At 48.6% G+C, this 20,001-nt stretch overlaps 1 protein-coding gene across 4 annotated transcripts in view; it reads left to right on the forward strand.

The window, feature by feature from the left end:
- Positions 1 to 20,001, forward strand: part of DPF3 (double PHD fingers 3) — a 199,563-nt gene that overhangs the window by 54,887 nt on the left and 124,675 nt on the right. For 2 of the 4 annotated variants that reach the window (XR_014527587.1, XM_083509423.1), the window contains exon 1: positions 4,817 to 4,887. The exons of the other annotated variants lie outside the window; for them this stretch is intronic. Coding sequence is in view for 1 of the 2 variants with exons in the window: in XM_083509423.1 (XP_083365549.1) it covers positions 4,826 to 4,887 (62 nt within the window). In the remaining variant the exon portion in view is untranslated. Of the gene's footprint in view, positions 1 to 4,816; positions 4,888 to 20,001 lie in introns of those variants that run through there. 4 annotated transcript variants of the gene reach the window in all.

Raw genomic sequence — 20,001 nt, forward strand, 5'->3', positions numbered from 1 at the left:
TGATCCATGGGGTCATGAAGAGTCGGACACGACAACGACTAAACAACTAAACATTACTCTGTGTAAAAGGTTGTTAAATACCACTCAGTAACATGAGATGTCCTTGTTCTATGAGGCATATTAAACTGGGATCCTTAAACTTGAAGTCCAATCACAATAGAAATGTTGGACTACAGTTGCAAACAAAACTTTTAAAGTGTGTTTTAAGTGCAATATACAACGTGACATTAGATGGCGATGGTGAGCCTTATGGAAAATTCACTGTATTTTAAAAAATGCTTTAAAAAAAAAGCATTTTCAGAACGGCTTTTATATGTGTGTAGATTCCACCCTAAGTACATGGATGGGGAAGCTCTGGCCTTCCATGTCATGCTGGCTACAAGTCCCAACATCCCTGACCATTGGTCATGCTGACTGGGGCTGATGGGAACTGGAGTCCAAATGCATCCGGAGAGCCACAGATTCCCCCTCCATCTGGAGAGCTTTATATCCCCCTTCATATAGAATGTCACTGATTTTATTATGTCTTTCGAACTCTCCCAAATAATGCAGAAGAAAAGTAGAAAACAGTTTCTGTATCCAAGGGCTTCTCTAATCAGCAAGGATACATACGCCAAATAACACAGATGGATGCCACTGGAACAAAGGGCTATTCATTTCCATTTATAGGCTTCCTTCAAAGGACTTAAATCATAAGGTATGGAAAGACTGAAGAACTTTGAGCCACGAGTTCTCAGAAAAATCAAAGGTGGAATGGCCTATAATGCACAAAGCCCTATAATATCATAATGACACGTGTTGCATCTTTAAGGTTCCTCAAGGCTTCTTGCTGATTTGGTAAATAAACAGTTTGCACCTACTGTACCTATCTTTGGTGGTGGTAGTTTTATTTACTGTGGCATGGCTTCATTCATTCCTAACTCTTAAGAATATGAAAAGAGTCCTGTGGATCAGACCAAAGGCCTATCTAGTCTAGCCCTCTGTTTTCATAGTGGCCAACCAGATTCCCACAACCAGGACATGAAAACAATGTACTTGATTACTCATGATCCCTATGATTTACTGGTAGAAACAGAATATAGCTATGATGACTCTAGTTTTCCATCAATCTATAACTGCCTGAGAATAAATGAAGAGTTCTTTAGAAAATCAAGTTATGCTGGAGTTGCAGCTGAACGGTTGCAGCTTGGAACAGTCTTCCTACTTCTCTTCCCTTGAAGTGTGTTTAGCCAAGGAGGTGTCTTCAAAGGCAGCCTCTGTTGTTCCTTAATTAGCTGGCCACTCCAGGGAACAAAAAAGTGGGACAGGAATCTAATCTGGCTTTCTTGGATGGCAGAGCACAACTCAAGAGTTCTAGCAGTTGAGCAGGCGCATGCAAGTTATATATGTTAACCCTTAGGAAATGTATCAGAGTTCTCAGGGGTGGTAGTGTCATTTTGAAATGAAGAGTTGGATCATTTCCGCATTTAAATCAATGCATATATTTCCTAAAGCTTTGCTAGTTTGCCGGTATGGGTAAATGATTTCTCTTTGATCTTTCTTTTGAGCAAAAATGTCATGAATACAGTTTTTGCTGAAATCACTGGTACTTTGGGGTACTTTGCCCAGGGAATTAGGCCCTTGGCCTGTATTTTTCCTAGAGCATTGTTATGTTTATGTCATCTGGAAATTTGGGGCTGCTGGTTATTTTATTTTATTTATAATATGATTTTTATTCGTGAATATGTTTGCCAGCTCTCCCCCACTCCTGATACTGTTTCCAGTCTCCCATGATGAGTTGACCTGGCCTGGTTAGATTTTATTTTCCTTTCTCTATCCCTTTTAAGCATTCCTTAGAGTTGATGCTCTCTTACTGTTCTATATGTGGGGGGAATAGTCTCTACTATGGTGACAAATGTAAAGATGATTTGTTGTTAGTCACATACAGTATTAGGGACACGTCCTTCTCACCCGCTTTACTTTTTGTTGCGGTTACCAGTTTATGTTTGGAATACAGTGGTGCCTCGCAAGACGAAATTAATTCGTTCCACAAGTCTCTTCGTCTTGCGGTTTTTTCGTCTTGCGATGCACGGTTTCCCATAGGAATCCATTGAAAATCAATTAATGCGTTCCTAGGGAAACCGCCTTCAGACCAGGTCCGGGGACAGTCTGTCCCCGGACCTCTTCTGAAGGCTGGGGGGGGGGGACAAGGGCTTTTCTTCCCACCCCCAGCATTTTAAAAAACCCTGGGACAGCGGAGGACTTCTCCGCTGTCCGGGGCGATCTTAAAATGCTGGCGGGCGGCATTTTAAAATCGCCCCGGACAGCGGAGGACTTCTCCGCTGTCCGGGGCGATTTAAAAGCCCCTGGGAAGGCAGGCAGGGGGGACAAAGACTTTCGCCCCCTGCCCGCCTTCAGAAGGTGTCCCCGCCCCCCCTCCCCACTTCGGAACAGCTTTCCGAAGTGGGGCGGCTGGGGCAGGTGTCCCCGCCTCCCCGCCCCACTTCGGAACAGCTTTCCGAAGTGGGGCGGCTGGGGCAGGTGTCCCCGCCCCCCGCCCCACTTTGGAACAGCTGCAAAAGACGTCCGGGGGAAGCGGGGAAGCGAAGCGCTTCGCTTCCCCGCTTCCCCCGGACGTCTTTTGCAGCAAGGGGCTGCAGGGAGATCGCTATCTCCCCCCAGCCCCTTGCTTCAGAAGAGGTCCGGGGGAAGCGGGAAGCGAAGCGCTTCGCTTCCCCGCTTCCCCCGACGTCTTTTGCAGCAAGGGGCTGCAGGGAGATCGCTATCTCCCCCCAGCCCCTTGCTTCAGAAGAGAAGACCCGCTGTCCCCGGGGCAAGCTTCGTTTTGCGAAGCAAGCCCATAGGGAAATTCGTCTTGCGAGGCAACTCGAAAACGAAAAAACCTTTCGTTTTGCGAGTTTTTCGTCTCGCGAGGCGTTCGTCTTGCGGGGTACCACTGTACAGTAATATGGGGAAGATACAATTGTAGGGGCTTTCAATTAACTAAAAATGTGTAAAAAAAACCCAAAACCATAAACTTGGGGAAATAATTTTTAGAGTCCTCTTACAATAATTACTGATGTGACACCTGTAGGATGGAAACTGAACAAGCTGACAGGGAATAAAATGTTTTGTATTGGTGTCTGCGACCATGAGTCTGCATTTAAATTACTCTGCATTTCTTAGGATTTAAGATTTGACTATAATGATTTGCAAAACCTGGAGAGATCTAGCAGTCCTTTGGATTGTCCCTATCAGGGTATACCATGGAGAACAGCTGTAAGGGAATGTTCCAGCCATAAAGGAACAGCAGCTATGATAGGAACATAAGAAGATGCCCTACACCAGCACAGATTATTTATTTATTTATCTATCACTTTATCTTAAAAAAAAAAAATTCAAAGCAATTTACAATGATACCTGTATACAATGAAAACACTTTAAAAGAAATCCCATCAATTGACTCTTACGGAAATATGTATTATTAATTGCACACATAAGCCTGGCAGCAGAGCATTCCACTGATGACACTAGAAGCTCCATTTTATGTTGATGTCAAACGGAGGAGCCAACTCCTAGGGGCTGAGGGGTCTTTGACCCCCCCCATAAAATATTTGTGGGGACCACCTCCCCAGTTGATGAGCATTGTCATTCAAATAGTGTGCATGCACCGCATCATGTGATTGATTCTGTGGGGTGGGGGGGTTACCTGACCCCCCATACTTTATTCAAGTTGGCACCCCTGATGTCATATGAGCCTTGGCAACCTGGGGCACAACCAATGACCCTCCTACAAATGAACTCAGTGATCATGGGAGATAAGGCTCCATAGGTATTACTCTTGAAGAGCCAATGCCCTGGCCTGCAAAGGAGCTCTTCTTTACCTTTTTGTGGGGCACAACCCCACTGGGCAGGTGTGTGGTAGCATGGGAAGCCCTCGATTCCTGTGTCAAGTCTGGTTCAGGGCATGGCACCTGTGAGCGTCCTGTCTTTGGCTCTGGAGCAGGACTCTCAGGTTTTGTGGGATACAAACCATCAGCCTTGGGCACTTTTGGCTCCAAAATGCCAGCACGAGGAGCTGGTTATTTTCCAGTTGGTGGTATAGCAGCCACGGACTCCTCTGAGCTTGTGGCATGGGAATGTATCATACTTTACAGCTCTCTGTTAGAAGGGTCATTCTGTAAAGATACAGAGCCATAAGTAGAGAGAGCAGGAAGGGTCATCAACAGTTAGCCTTGAGACATCAGCTTCAGCAGGACAGAGATCACCTGGCCACACTTTCCCCCACTATGGTGAAATGAACTTAATGAATTTGTGCCCACTATTACCATCTTTATTGGTGACATCTTTTCCTCTCTTTTTGACCATGCATAAGTGGCCACCCTAAGTGGAAATTAAACTTCATGAGACAGAGGGTGTTTTTGTGTGTGTGTAAACAATGGCCTGCTGTGGGTGGCAAGCCTGTGCAACTTCAGAGAGGAAGATTTCTTTCACTTGTGCTGTCTCTGGAATGACTCTCACTGAGCTATGCTTTTGTTTGAGAATAAAAATGCACAACCTAAAAACATTAACTTTACAATGCGCAAGAAAGGCTGAAGGCATAATAACATTGTTATCTTAGCCTGGGATAGAATTAAAAGACTTCTGCTGTCTAAAGGAACACCTTATAAGTAAGATTTGTCTAATGAAAAATAAAAATTATTTCAAGTCCTGCCCCCTCCTAAAATATAAAAAATGTTCCAGCTTTGCCAGAAACACTAAGCGCATTAGCAGGTTTAATTGCCCCAGTTGCAGAGGCTCAGGAGGCCACCAAACTGCATAGATTCCATTCCAGGATCCTTTCCAGATGGTGGCTCTTTTGACAGAATTCGGTGGCAGAGTTACAAGTGCAAGAAGTCTGCAGTTCAGGTGAAATATGAGTTAACGCTGCTGCTATGTGGGTTGGATGGGTGTTGTGTGGGCAGGAACAGGGAGAAGGTTACAAGATCAGTTTGACTATGTCTGCGGCGAGAGAAATGTGAACTGGCTGGCTAAGGTTCCCACTGTTTTCTGCCCACTGGAGGAGGGAAAAAGGTTACTACTGATGCTTCGTTGTACTTGATGAAGAGGGTATTTGCTGAACTACCCTCTCACGTTTCAAGGTGAAATATTTATGCTTTTTCATCTTGGATGCCTTGGGTAATGTCACCAAGAACTCATTATGCATGTGTAATTGCCTCTTGGTCCAATTCCGCTATCTTGTGACCAGTGTAAATGCTGATCATTGTGGGGTCCTCTCTGTCCAATGAAATGGTGCAGCTCAGCCCAGGAGTGGGCTAGCTGCCTAGCTCTAAACACTAGCGCTCAGTGAAGGCAGAGAAGCTCCCATACAGCTGAGCCGAGCCCGGCAGCCTCTTATCTCCCCTGCAGATGTTTGTGCTTTTGTCGTGCATGTGCATGGAGGCAGGAGAGAATACGGGAATGTGCCAATCCATTCCCTCTTTGCTTCCTCTTCCAAAACTGCCAAAGACTGGCAAACCTCAGACACTATATTTGGCAGGCAACACAAAGAGCAAAAGTGTGATAGCTACGTCAAATAAAGCATCTGACCGCATTTGGTCTTCTCTGTTGGTTTGGGGCCCAATTTACACTTAAGGAACCATGGTTTAACTCCGACTTTGACTTGAGGTTGTAGCCTAGCATTCTTGGTCCATTAGCAAGGCTGACTTCTGACCTCCCATTATGCGGCAGGGATGCTGCTGTCAAGAAGGTAGTGTGGCAGCTTCACCTCACTGGGCAAGCTGCTACCTCCAATGTGACACGGCCAGGGCTGATGGAGACATAATGTTAACTGGCCATAAACTGGGGTTAAGCAATGAGGCCAAAGGATTGAACACTCTTTCAAGCCTTTTCCCTTACCTGAACTCACCGCTTCTCTTTCACTTTGGTCTCAGGTATATCTGACTGCCATTGACCCCAGTTAGTAGAAAGGGGAAGGGGACAGCTTCTGGAACTTAACCTTGCACTCTAAAATTAGTTGCATAGTGCCACTGAGTTTGGCCTAACTAGGGCTAACATTGGTTAAACTTAACACTGAGTTGTGGATACGGAGCTTGGGTGCAAAAGAGGACGGGGCTCCTTCTCTTTTAATTGTTGTGTAGAAGCTTAAGCTGGCATCCTTCTTTCTCGGGAGACAATGGAGGAGAGCGCCTTTGGAGGTGAGGTCAAGCTCACAGCGCCTGCTGTGGCTGTAGAGACCAATGCGGTAGAGACGTGTTTTGTTGCAGCTGAGGCAGATGAAGGCATCCAGATGTGCTGCTGCAGATGCACCACGGCGTTTCTTCTCTCTGCACTCCTCCCAGCGGTCATTTATCCTCTGGTCACTGCTATGAATGCACAACTTGGCTTCCTGTGACCGCCTGTCTTCAGGCACTGGGTCGTCAGCAAGGGATTTCCACATGGCAAAGCATGGCAGATCCTTATCTGAGAGATGCTATTTGCAGATGACACAGCTTTGACAGCACACTCCAAGGAATCTCTGGAGAGACTTATCAACAATTTTGTGTAGAAGCTACCCTTGCTGAAATTCCCTCACCTATTAGCAGTTCAGGAGCCTTGCTTTCTTTTGCATCTGGTCATCCTAATGGGGCGGTGAGGGGGGCAAGGAGAGGCTCTCTTTCTTATCCTTTAACCCTGAGTTATCAGATTGCTGACCTAAAATATTTTTATAATACCTACTATGCCCCTTCTCAAGGGTGGTGTACAACAGTGTAAACAATGACACCTGAATCTTCCTTTGCACTGGCTCTTATAACGGAGTTGTGCTGTTCAGCAAACATACATACAGGCAGGCCTGCATTGGGCAGCTAACCTTTGTTTTCTCTCTGAAAGTTAGAGGTTGCATTTTTATCTCTGAACTATATATTGATGCCTAGGGCAAGAGGAGGGGGAACCTTCCAGCATGATACTTAGCCAGAAGCACATTAACATAGCAGGGGTGGTTTATTTTGTATACTTGCTAGGTTTCTAGCCTAACCATATCAAAGCCTCAAGGTAGATCACAACCCTTTAATAACAAAGCACCATATCACATGAAACAGTTAACAGGGCCCATCTGAAGCCACCCCTTCCTCAAAAGTCTTGCAGCACTTTTAAAAGTAACATGGGACTGGGAATTTCATAACCATGGCTGGCAGGGGCAGCCTATCCTATTTTGCTGCCTGAGGCAAAACAGAAAGGTGCCTCCTGCCTGCTGCTGCCCGCCCCCACAAAAGCTGTGGGGGAACTGCCACAGGACTCTGCCACTCTGTGGCAGCCCTGTCCTATTGGCTAGTTACAATTGCTCTTATGTCAGCCTCTTCCTGGTTGCCGCTTTATTGTTTTAGTACTGCACTTTATCTGGTGATGCAAAATATTTGGATAGAGCCCTTATTTTCTATAGCTTTCAATCATGCTGCTAACTCTTAAGAATACAATGCAGAAGTGGCAGGGAACCCGTAGTGCTCCCAATGTTGTTGGACTGCAACTCCCATCATCCCTGGCAAATGACATTTGAATGAATGGAAATGCTCTAAATTCTGCAATTACACCATTATGGCAAAGCTTACAAGTTATTTGAGAGTGAAAGAAGAAAGGTGGAAACTTTTACAATGTTTAGACAGAACTGGGGAATATTTCTTGAATACTGGCATAACAAAGCAAATGCTTCACATGATGTAAATTAATACTTTCCATTTTTTTCATTAACCTTCTTTGTAAATGTGAGGTTTTATGAAACTGAATAAAATGGTAAGTTTTTTTTTTAAAAAAGGAAATGCTGTTTGGATAGGATTACTTAATGTGCTACGCATCATGTGAGCAAGACAGAATGAATTCAGGAGGTTTGGATGATGAAAAATAGAGTTCAGTCTGCCGAAAAGCAACAAATGCATGGTCAAGCCCCATTCATTTCAATGGAATTTATGTATGCTTACCCATAGAGGGACACGGGTGGCGTTGTGGGTTAAACCACAGAGCCTAGGACTTCCAGATCAGAAGGTCGGCGGTTCGAATCCCCGCGATGGGGTGAGCTCCCGTTGCTCAGTCCCTGCTCCTGCCAAGCTAGCAATTCGAAAGCATGTCAAAGTGCAAGTAGATAAATAGGTACCACTCCAGTGGGAAGGTAAATGGCGTTTCTGTGTGCTGCTCTGGTTCGCCAGAAGCGGCTTAGTCATGCTGGCCACATGACCCGGAAGCTGTACGCCGGCTCCCTTGGCCAGTAAAGCGAGATGAGCGCTGCAACCCCAGAGTTGGCCACGACTGGACCTAATGGTCAGGGGTCCCTTTACCTTTTTTACTTACCCATAAGGCTTTTGCCCCGGACATGTATGTTTTCTACATACATACCATACATAGAGTCTGAAGTCCTGCTGCTACAGTCAGAATACTGAGCAAGATCAACCAATGACTTGGGATAAGGCAGCTTCCTATGTTCCTAATTAGAATGTCACTGAGAATGAGAGGGGTTCTTGTGGTAAATTATAATGAGGCAATAAGCATTTGCTACTAAGAGAATAAGCCATCTGTCCAGCTCTGTGTTAGAGAACCTTCTTAATCTCTTTATAAACTGTTGTGCACAGTTGCTTAATATGTTAAGTAGCAAACTCTTTTTTGTTTCTTTTGGATAGGTCTCAACGTTCTGCCCTTCTTCTCCGTCACCAATCTCATCCTCGATTTTTGGGTGTTACCATCTGATGGGGATGAGGCTGGAGGTGCAGAAATAGTTGCTAACTCTAGCTTGACAATTCCTGTGTACATCATGTAATCCTCTAAATCTCTGGCATTTTGATTCTTTCGACCGTCCCCTCTGCCTTCTGTTGCCTGCAAGTTTCTCTGGCTGTTTAACAAATTACAGTGCATTACCTTGACATTTCCACCCTACATGGGCATGGCAAGGGGAGCTGAGATATGTTATCCCCGCAATCCATGCTGTTACCCAGAAAAAAGAGAGAGGATGTTCTTTAACTGGAACTGATTAGGGCCTGATGTGGCCAAGAAACACATGAATGAAGGAACTGTGTTTTAAATCATTAAGTGAAGGCAGAGAGTGGGGTTGCGGGGAGCATCCAAACAAACAGGAAGAGACCATGAAATATCCCCTTTGATGTTTTGCGCTAGGCAGTTTTCAGTCTTTGCTTAAAGACTCTCTCTTCTCCCCCTCCCCCTTTCCCTGTTTGCCTCTTGTGGGACTGTATCCAATATTATAGCGTTCATGTAATGCCTTGAATTAGCTATCACTCTTCTTGAGATAATTATAGGTTTGTATAATGTACCTATTGTTCTGTTCCACAAAGCAGCACTGTCATATGGATGGCTGGGGTGGGGATACGAGAGAATCTCAGTTTGCCTCCTGCATCCACCCTGTGCTGTTAATTAGTATTCTGGTTTGCATTTCCTTCTTTAGGGGTTTCCTCCTCTGAAGGCTGCACTCCCTTGGACTGTCCCTTGCTCTTGGTCATCAGCCATCGCACACTGGTGCCAACGCCATTCCAGCCTTTATCACTACTCATCCTAATATAAAAGAATCCACTCGCCAGCACATTGGAAAGTAAATGAACCTTTCCACTGTGTTCTCTGAACAGACTGCCAAATTTTGGACAATATGGGTTACTCGCAGTGAAGCAGCATATTTCCCCAAATATCATAAGTTTTCTTGGGTATCTGTCAATATCCTTTCAGATTCTCTAGAATCTGCACTTTGCATGTGGGAAATATATTTATCTGTTTAGTGTATTTCCACTACCGTGGTACCTCGGGTTACATACTGTCAGAGTTGCTTCCAGATCCCTGCTCACAGAGGATCACGCTAGCCAGCGATCATTAAATAAAAGTCTTTATTGAGTTACAGTTTCCATTCTCAAGCTGCTGCGTGCAACTCTACGTCTTATGCTTAGATCGGCGAAGCTCCGTCTGAGTCTCCGCCCCTTGTACACCAACTTAATATCCTAGCCCTGCTCCACCTTTTCCGCCTGACTGTTCTTCTCTGGGTCCCTCTGCCCCCCGGGGTCTCTTCCTTCCGGGATTCTTCTGACGCTGACCCCCCGGACCCTCCTGTCTCCTTGCGCCGGGCTTTAGGACCTGGCTCCCTTTCCGGGCTGCCTACTGCGCCACCTTCCTGTGCATTTGAACTTGGCGCGCGCGCCCAACCTTCCACCTTCCGTCTAACCGTCTCTTCGCTCCCCGATGGAGGTGTGGCCACTCCTGACTCGTGCCCTCCCTCCTGTTGTGAGCTGCCAGCGCTTGATCCCTGGCGCCCTTCCTCTTCCCTGCTCTCTGGCGGTGACGCTGGTCCCGATTTCCAACTGCTCCCCTCTGAGTCCCCTCTGGCTCTATCTTCCTGGGGTGTCCCCCTAGTCTCCCCCCTTGCCCTGGCTACTGGTGCTCCTTTCTGTGAATCTTCTGATTCACTGGAAAGACTCGGAGATCTCGGGTCGTCGTCATCACTCATCTTTTCTTCTGCCTCCTCCCCCTCGCTCTCTGTTTCCTCCCTAGCCCTCGCCTCTGCTCCTGAACCCCTGACATCCATCCCCCCCTCGAAGCCCCCTCTTCCCCCCTCCCCTCCTTCCGGTGCGGGAGCTGGGTGCTGCCGTGTCAAGGGGACGAATGTCGGGTACAGTTCGCTTCCCGTGGCGGGCCTCCATCTGAAGTCTTCCGGTTCTTCCTCCCTGCTCTCGTCGACGACGGTCACCTCCGCTTCCATCTCTGTGCCGCCGTGCTCGAAACCCGGGTCGTCCCCGAAAACGTCCATGTCCGTCTCTCCCTCGCTTCCTTCTGGAGACGTTGCTCGTCCTGGACCTTCCAGCCACTTTCTGCGCCACTGCTCCTCTGGTCGATCATCCCACCAATACGAGGGTTCTGAAGCAGATCCCGAGGGTGACCCCTCTTGAGAACGGGCGTCTCGTGTCGGTTCCTCGTCCGAGTCGAACCCCCGGAACGTGCTGGCTGAAAGCGTGGGCGTGAAAAGCCAGTCGTCGAAAAAGTCTGCTGGCATTGGCCTATGTGGGAAGAGGGCATGAAACTCTTCTTTGAGCAGAGGTTCGTCTAAAGCGTAGCCCGGCACCCAGCTGTTGGCACTGGCCGGGGTGCCCTCCTTGGCGAGAAGGTATTCTACCCCCTCTTCCCCCCATCTGGAGTCCAAAATCTCCGTGACTTCGTTGATGCGCTCCTCCTGTGCCACTCCCCCTTGCCCGGTTCTCTCTCGGAGCGGACTCGGTGCCGTTCCTGGTTCCTGAAACCTGTGAGGTGCCTTGTAGGGAGTGAGCACCGATCTGTGGAACACCGGATGCATCCTGGAGCCCTCCGGAAGCGCCAGCCTGAAAGCCACTGGGTTGACCTGCTCTTCGACTTGGTAGGGCCTCAGTTGTTTATGCCCTAGTTTCTTCTTCGCCAACGACCTGGCCGGCACTGCGTGGGCTGCTAACCAGACCCAGTCTCCCACATGGATCTCTTCGCCAAGCCTTCTGTGTTTGTCCGCTTGTACCTTGTATGCGTGTTTAGCCAGCTCCAGGTGCCGCCGCAGCTGATCGTGGACCTCCTGCAACTCCGACGCGAACGCATCTGCTGTCTGCGGCTCCCCCTCCCCCATTCTTTCCAGTCCTGGGAAGGTTCTGGGGTGCCTCCCGTTGTTGGCGAAGAACGGCGTGACCCCCGTGGACACGTGCTTCGTGTTGTTGTAGGCGAACTCGGCGAGAGGCAGGTAATCCACCCACGTCGCAGGCTGTTGATTCGCATAACATCTCAGGTACTGCTGCATGATGGCATTGACCCGCTCCGCTTGCCCGTTGGTCTGCGGGTGTCTCGCCGACGCCAGGTTGATCTTGACGTTCAGGAAGCCCATCAGCTTCTGCCAGAAGTTCGAGATGAACTGTCGCCCTCGGTCGGACAGAATAGACCGCGGCAGACCGTGAACCCTGAACACGTGATCTATGAATAGTTTGGCGGTTTGTTCCGCCGTGGCCATCTTCGCACACGGAATGAAATGTGCCATCTTGGAGAACAAGTCCACCACCACCAGCACAGCCGTCTTGCCCCTCGAGCTGGGCAGATCCGTGACAAAGTCCAGGGCCACTCTCTCCCATGGTTCGAACGGCGTTTGCAGCGGTTCCAGCAGTCCGGCCGGCGGTCTGTGCACTGGTTTGGCCCTCTGGCAGGTGTCACACCTCGCCACGTAGTCCGTGACTTCCCCTCTCATTCCGGGCCACCAGAAGTCTCTGGCGACTAATTCCATCGTCTTCTCCTTGCCAAAGTGCCCGGCAGTGGGCGCGTCGTGCAGCTGCTGCAGTACCTTGGTGCGAAGTTCGTCTCCCGGCACGTAGATGGCCCCTTTACGGATGAGCAATCCATCTCGCAGCTGGAACTCGTCGGTTGCTGCCGTGCCCCTGTGCACCTCTGCCATCTTTGCTTGCGCGAAGGAGTCATCCTGCAACGCTCGTCGCACCGCCTCCAGGTCAACTGTTGCCGCAGCGCACGCCCACACTGTCGGTGCGAAGATGTGCATGGCGGCCGCTGGCGTTGCCTCCTCCAGATACTGTGGCTTACGGGAGAGAGCATCCGCCATGATGTTGGTGTCCCCCGGGACATACTCTATTCGGAAGTCGAAGTTCGCAAAGAACTCAGCCCAACGTATTTGCCTCTGGTTCAGGAACTGTGCCGTGCGCCAGTGCTCCAGATTCTTGTGGTCTGTGCAGACCTGCACCGTGTGCTTGGCGCCGATCAGGAAGTGCCTCCACGCTTTGAATGCTGCATGAATGGCCAGCAACTCCCTGTCCCAGATGGTGTAGTTCTGTTCGGACTTGCTGAGCTTCCTTGAGTAAAACGCTCCCGGTCTCCAAACCCCCTGCGGGTCCTTCTGCAGCAGGACTGCTCCGACGGCTCTGTCCGAAGCGTCTGTCTCCACCCTCATCGGCCTGCTGGGGTTGACATGAAGCAGCTGCTCTTCCGACGCGAAGAGACGCTTGAGTGCCTGAAAGGACTGCTCCGCCTGCTCTGTCCAGATGAACTTCTTTTTCTTGGAGCTGAGCGTGTCCGTGATGGCCGCTGTCTGCATAGCAAAGCCTTTGATAAACTTGCGATAGAAGTTCGCGAAGCCGACAAACCGTTGGACCTCCTTCCGGTTGCGTGGGCTTTTCCAATCCAACACTGCTCGAACCTTGGCGCTGTCCATGGCGAGCCCCTTGTCAGACAACTTGTAGCCCAGGAAATCCACCTCCGTCACGTCGAATTGGCACTTCTCCAGCTTGGCGTAAAGCCTATGTTGCTGTAGCCTGCTCAGCACTTCCCTGACGTGCCTGTCATGCTCCTTCTCGCAGAAAACCTCCAAAAATTCTGCGTACTTGTGGGGGACCGCTTGCAGCGTGCCTAGCTGCAGCTGTGACTCCTCTTCCTCTCCTTCCTGCCGGGGCACGATGCAGTGTTCAGCGCAAAAGGAAGAGCCGAAGGTCAGCTGCCTCTGGTACCAAGCCAGCGTCGGGCTGTGCTTGTCCAGCCAACTCATGCCCAATACAATGGGCGTGTCCGATAGTTGAGTGACGTTGAAGCTGATGACTTCCCTGTGATTCCCAAGTCGCATCACCATTGGTGGCGTCTGCTTCACCACTTGCCCCCCTAGCAGCTCCCTGCCATCCACCGTGACAACCTGCAGGGGCAGCGTGGCAGGCAGCAACTGTATAGTGTGCCGGTCGACAAAGTCCTGCCCTATAAAGTCCGCATTGCTTCCTGAGTCAATGGTGATTGGCACGTCCATGGTGATTCCATTGGGCAGCTGGAGAGATGCGGTGAGCCCTACTACTGGTTTGGGCGGGAGGGGGTCCATGGGCTGTAAAATCTCTGGGGACTGCTTCACTGACACGTCTGGCTGGGCCCCAGTGCCTCTTCCTCCAGCCAGACTCCGTCGTTTCCCTGCTGTGGTTCTGCTTGCTGCGTTGCTGCAGTTACCATTGCTGAGGCTGCAGTGTGCTTGTGGAGCCTCCGGGGACACTCTTTCGCCATATGCTGTGGATCATCACATATGTAACACTTCCTGTTCCCTCTAGGAGGCTTCGCTTTCACTGTCGCCGGTGCAAGGGCTCTGGCTGCTGACTGAGCCCTTGCACCTCCAACCTCCATAGGTTCCGCCCCTCCTCCTGGCGGAGGCGTGGATTGCGCACGCGCTGCTTCTCTGGGAAGGAAGGAGGAGCCCCTGGCTGGTTCGCGCCCTCCACGCCCTTCGTCCCTGCTCCACGGACGTTCTTCCAGCCGCACCCCCACCGCCAGCGCCCTCTGAACGATCTCCTGCGTGGTCCGGGGTCTCTCCCCCCTCGCAATTTCATCTTTAACCGAGCTGTGCAATCCCTCCCAAAACAGGTCTCTTACAGGGGCCGAATCTCTGTCCCATTCCAGGGCACTGACCAAAGCGAAAAAGCGGGCATGGTACTGCCTTACGCTGGCCCTCCCTTGCCTTAGTCCATGCACCTCCTTCCGGGCAAGATCCACGTCAATGCTTGATAAAAAGCACCCATCCATCGCTTTAATAAAGGCATCCGCATTTTGGAGCGCCGGATCCTTATCTCTCCACAAATTGCGCAGCCATGCTTTAGCGTCTCCATGCAAATGGGACATGATGAACCCCACCTTCTCTTCTTCATCTCTAAAGTCTTTGTTCAGCAGTTGCAGTGCACACATTACATCTGCTCTAAAGTTGGGGTACTGTTGCAAATTCCCATCGAAGTGAGAGACCAGACCGCCTGTGCGTCTCCCCAACCCAATCCCCTCTGGTTTGGGTGTCTGTTGCCCTTGCTTCGTAAGCACTTCCAACCTGACCTGGAGATCCCTGTAGGCGGCAGCTGCGTCCTCCTCTCTCTTCCTGGATGCCAGAGCCTCGGCATTCAGTCGTGACACTGCTTCTCTGAGTTCCGCTATCTGCTGTTCGGCCGTCATATTGTCTGCCGTTTGTGAGCTCGCTAGTAGGCACCCGCTTTCTCTCCTCTCCGCGAGGCCGTGGATGCCCACAATTTAAGAGACGGAGCTTACTGTCAGAGTTGCTTCCAGATCCTAGCTCACAGAGGATCACGCTAGCCAGCGATCATTAAATAAAAGTCTTTATTGAGTTACAGTTTCCATTCTCAAGCTGCTGCGTGCAACTCTACATCTTATGCTTAGATCGGCGAAGCTCCGTCTGAGTCTCCGCCCCTTGTACACCAACTTAATATCCTAGCCCTGCTCCACCTTTTCCGCCTGACTGTTCTTCTCTGGGTCTCTCTGCCCCCCGGGGTCTCTTCCTTCCGGGATTCTTCTGACGCTGACCCCCCGGACCCTCCTGTCTCCTTGCGCCGGGCTTTAGGACCTGGCTCCCTTTCCGGGCTGCCTACTGCGCCACCTTCCTGTGCATTTGAACTTGGCGCGCGCGCCCAACCTTCCACCTTCCGTCTAACCGTCTCTTCGCTCCCCGATGGAGGTGTGGCCACTCCTGACTCGTGCCCTCCCTCCTGTTGTGAGCTGCCAGCGCTTGATCCCTGGCGCCCTTCCTCTTCCCTGCTCTCTGGCGGTGACGCTGGTCCCGATTTCCAACTGCTCCCCTCTGAGTCCCCTCTGGCTCTATCTTCCTGGGGTGTCCCCCTAGTCTCCCCCCTTGCCCTGGCCACTGGTGCTCCTTTCTGTGAATCTTCTGATTCACTGGAAAGACTCGGAGATCTCGGGTCGTCGTCATCACTCATCTTTTCTTCTGCCTCCTCCCCCTCGCTCTCTGTTTCCTCCCTAGCCCTCGCCTCTGCTCCTGAACCCCTGACACATACGCTTCAGGTTACAGACTCCGCTAATCCAGAAATAGTACCTCGGGTTAAGAACTTTGCTTCAGGATGAGAACAGAAATTGTGCTCTGGCGGCGCAGTGGCAGCAGGAGGCCCCATTAGCTAAAGTGGTGCTTCAGGTTAAGAACAGTTTCAGGTTAAGAACGGACCTCCAGAACAAATTAAGTTCTTAAACCGAGGTACCACTGTATAAGTTTCCAGGGTGGCTCGCGATATTTAAAATAACAGCATAAAACAAAATCAGTTCAACAACAATTATCACAACTAAAGCAGAAATAGCAATCAAAGCAACAAAAACCTTTTAGCTCTGTACAGCGTGGTAGCTAAGCCAGGAGATCTTGTCTGCACCTCGTGGTTAAGGAGGAGAGAGCTAAACCATGAGCTCAGATTTGGAAAATGCACTGACTAAGCCAAACCTTGGCTTAGCTGCTGCGCTGCACTAAAAGGACTAAAAGGAGGAGCAAAGCAGCTGTAATCTCCGCCTCTGGAGCCCACATTCCTGCATATTCAATGTCAGCACCAGGCAGACATTTAACAAATTAAGCAGCTTTTAATCAACGAAAAGGGATTGGCACTGTGGGTTAAACCATAGAGCCTAGGACTTGCCGATCAGAAGGTCGGCGGTTCGAATCCCCGTGATGGGGTGAGCTCCCGTTGCTTGGTCCCTGCTCCTGCCAACCTAGCAGTTTGAAAGCAGGTCAAAGTGCAAGTAGATAAATAGGTACCACTCCGGTGGGAAGGTAAACAGCATTTCCGTGCGCTGCTCTGGTTGCTAGTAGCGGCTTAGTCATGCTGGCCACATGACCTGGAAGCTGCACGCCGGCTCCCTCGGCCAATAAAGCGAGATGAGTGCCGCAACCCCAGAGGTGTCCGTGACTAGACCTAATGGTCAGGGGTCCTTTTACCTTTTAATCAATGAAAAAATATCCCGATAATCTGGCAGAATGTTTTAAACGTATTATTTTTAAATGTAAGTTCTGGTAGAAACTGCTGATGGCAAACATCACCTTAACAGGAATCTCCCCACTCCTTCTCCCACATACAGGATGAAATACTCTCTTCTTCTGCTTCTCCTGTTGTAACAGAGCATACCTCAGGCATCAGAACTACTACTTTTAACTCCTGTGCAGATTTAAGCAAACTCAGCTAATGGATTAATTGACTACAATTCATATGCTGAAATCAACTAAGATTTATTTGAATGACAATCCTAATAAAAAAATTACTGGGATGAAAGCTACAGAAATGCTTCTTATTTATAGTGTAATATAATTCAGCCATTAGAAGCTAATTGTTAGAAGTTATCTATCAAGCATCCGGTCATCCCCATTAATGCTAATTTTATGCTCAATTACACCCGCTGTGATTTCTGTGATTGGGCTAAATTTTTTTACTTGTATAGTATTATTTGTATATGTACCTTCCATGAACAACAGCCTGATGGAGATGACTCTTACTGGTACCTTCTGCAGCCAGACGTACCTGAACTGTTTGAGGCTCATTGGAGACTTGGTGGAGTGCTGGGTCAGGCTTAAAGTTATCTCCATGGAGGGCTATTGCCTGTTGGAAGAGGCAGGTGACTCAAACAAAGGGAGCAGAGGAATATATACCTCCACTCCCTGCCATCATGGTTCCCACAGTACATCATGTCATGTATCCCCAGCTGTATACATCTGAAAAGCCCTTTAGCTGTTGCACAAAGAATTCTCATGCTCACGTTCCAGAATCCTCCTCAAATCCACTGAACTGGGCTGGAGTTTCTGTCCTAGACATAACTTTATAAGAGTTTGTTTCCTGCCATCATAATAGGCCTGGGCTGCACACATTGCAGAATGTGGTAGAATCCCAAAGTGGTGGACTGTAACTTGATTGCAGGTGAGGATGCCATTTTTGAATGCAACCCATATTTGAAAATATAACTCTCTGTAAGTGTAAGCAAAACAAAAATCCTGTTATTTCAGGAATAAAGGGTAAGCCTGTTATACTGGCTTTCTATTTGCAGGGGATTTTTCTTATTGCAGAAAAGAATTCAACATGTGATGCTTCTTGTGCACCCCAAAATTGTTCTCTCACCTCTGGACATCTCATTCCCATCTCATGTTTGCTGCATATGTAGAGCAGGCCAAAGTTACCAATTGTATTACTGATGGGATTCAGCAAAAACAGTTGCAGCTTTGGAAATGAGTGTAAAAGTAGCTGATAATAATGATGACACAAGCCTTTGTACTTTAAAAACCCCTTCCTATACCTGATATGAAAGCCAATTCTGTCTGTCTGTGGTGATAGCTGATGAATGCGATGTGGCTGTTGATTGATGCTGGTGTTGAGTGATTTGTAATGTGAGATGGAGGGACAGGGCTGCACAGCCAGTTCCTCAGCATGTCCAGAAGATCTACATCTTGGCAATGGGGAGCTTTCAAAATCCATTTTCCTTCCTCAATCATTTGTGGAACTGTGTCATGGAAATAAATAGAAGCAGCTGATAAAGAAGCACAAGCTGGCAAGCTGCAAATATCACAGGTCCAAACTTATTTTGCTTGATGTAAATTTTTCAGGAGAATCATCACTATCGATGATCACCCTTTGCCACCATTATATTTCAATATATTTAAAATATTGTAGGTGGTGATGCTGGGTACCTACAAGGAATTCTGAACCAGATATGCTCTTTGGAGAGGAAGGCACACAGCTATACTGTAGCCATCATGTCCTTGGTAGTCTTCTCCATGAACTTGTCTAATCCTTTTTTAAAGCCACCCAACTTGGCCATCATTACATCACGTGTGTGAGCAAATCCCACAGTTTTAACTATGTGCTGGATAAATAAGCACTTTCTTTGGTCTGTCGGTGTTATGTACTGAGTTGAATAGGATCCAAAATGCAGCAGTCTGGTCCTAAAATAATAGGATTCAGAATGCAGCATTCTGATCGGTCCTAGAACAATGCAGCAGTATGATTGGTCCGCAGGAGCCACCCAATCCAGCTCCAGGTGGAAGTGAATCCGCAACCTGATTGGCCTACAGGAGAATCCCAGAATTAGCCAATCATGTGCGGCCCATTGTGTAAATAATTTATATAAAGCAGATATTGTGGGGGAACTTTCATTCCTTGCTACTATGAGCTGAATAAAGAGCATGAAATCCACACTTGACTCTGAGTATATTTCAGTCCCGAATATTCCAACATTCATGGCCCTGTGTTCTAGTATTACGATTGCTTTATGGTGCCCTTCCTTCGAACAATTGCAGCCTGCCTTATGCCATTGCAGCTATTTCCCCCCCCCCTGTGCCCTGAAGTAGCAACCCAAAGATTAATCTTGGCAAACTGTGCAAGTGGTTGGCACCACTGGAGCAGCTCCAGAACATTTCCTCCCTTTGCCTTAAGTGTATTTACATACCACAGCTCATTGCTGTCCTGACACACTCCTTTCTGTATTCATTCCCAAGTCTTGGGTTTTTCGCTTAGTTCTTTCTCGACTATTTTCTGTTTCCTCTTGCATTCTTTCTTTTTTTAAAAAAAAAAATGCGACTGTGACTGAAATGCTGCTAAAGAGTAAGGATCCAACAAACTGGCTACAGCCTCTCATCTCTTAGTCATCACCTCATATTGTTCTTACCCTAATTAATGTTTGGCAGTAGCTATTCTGTTGAAGTTAGGCTGGAATCTGTTATGAGCCAGCCCCAACTTGACAGCACACGATCCCTGATTTGGAGGATGAGAATCACAAGCATGCCCTAGTAGCTGAGGTAGCTTATGAACTGCAGGAGTATTATATATATATATATATATATATATATATATATATATATATATAGTATTTATAGGAACTCAAACACTGAGATCCTGCTCTGTTCCAGTAACAAGAAGCCGAAAGCACCAGCCTGAAGATGACGAGTGAGACCTCGTCGAAACGTCGCCTAGACACCCCAACTTTTACACGGGAAGACACCCGAGGACACCAAAACCTGCATATATATATATATATATATATATATATATGCAGGTTTTGGTGTCTTCGGGTGTCTTCCCGTGTAAGAGTTGGGGTGTCTAGGCGACGTTTCGACGAGGTCTCACTCGTCATCTTCAGGCTGGTGCTTTCGGCTTCTTGTTACTGGAACAGAGCTCTGTTCCAGTAACAAGAAGCCGAAAGCACCAGCCTGAAGATGACGAGTGAGACCTCGTCGAAACGTCGCCTAGACACCCCAACTCTTACACGGGAAGA

This window comes from Podarcis liolepis (genome assembly GCF_965112155.1).
Source record: "Podarcis liolepis genome assembly, chromosome: 1".
In the NCBI taxonomy this organism is placed as follows: domain Eukaryota; kingdom Metazoa; phylum Chordata; class Lepidosauria; order Squamata; family Lacertidae; genus Podarcis; species Podarcis liolepis.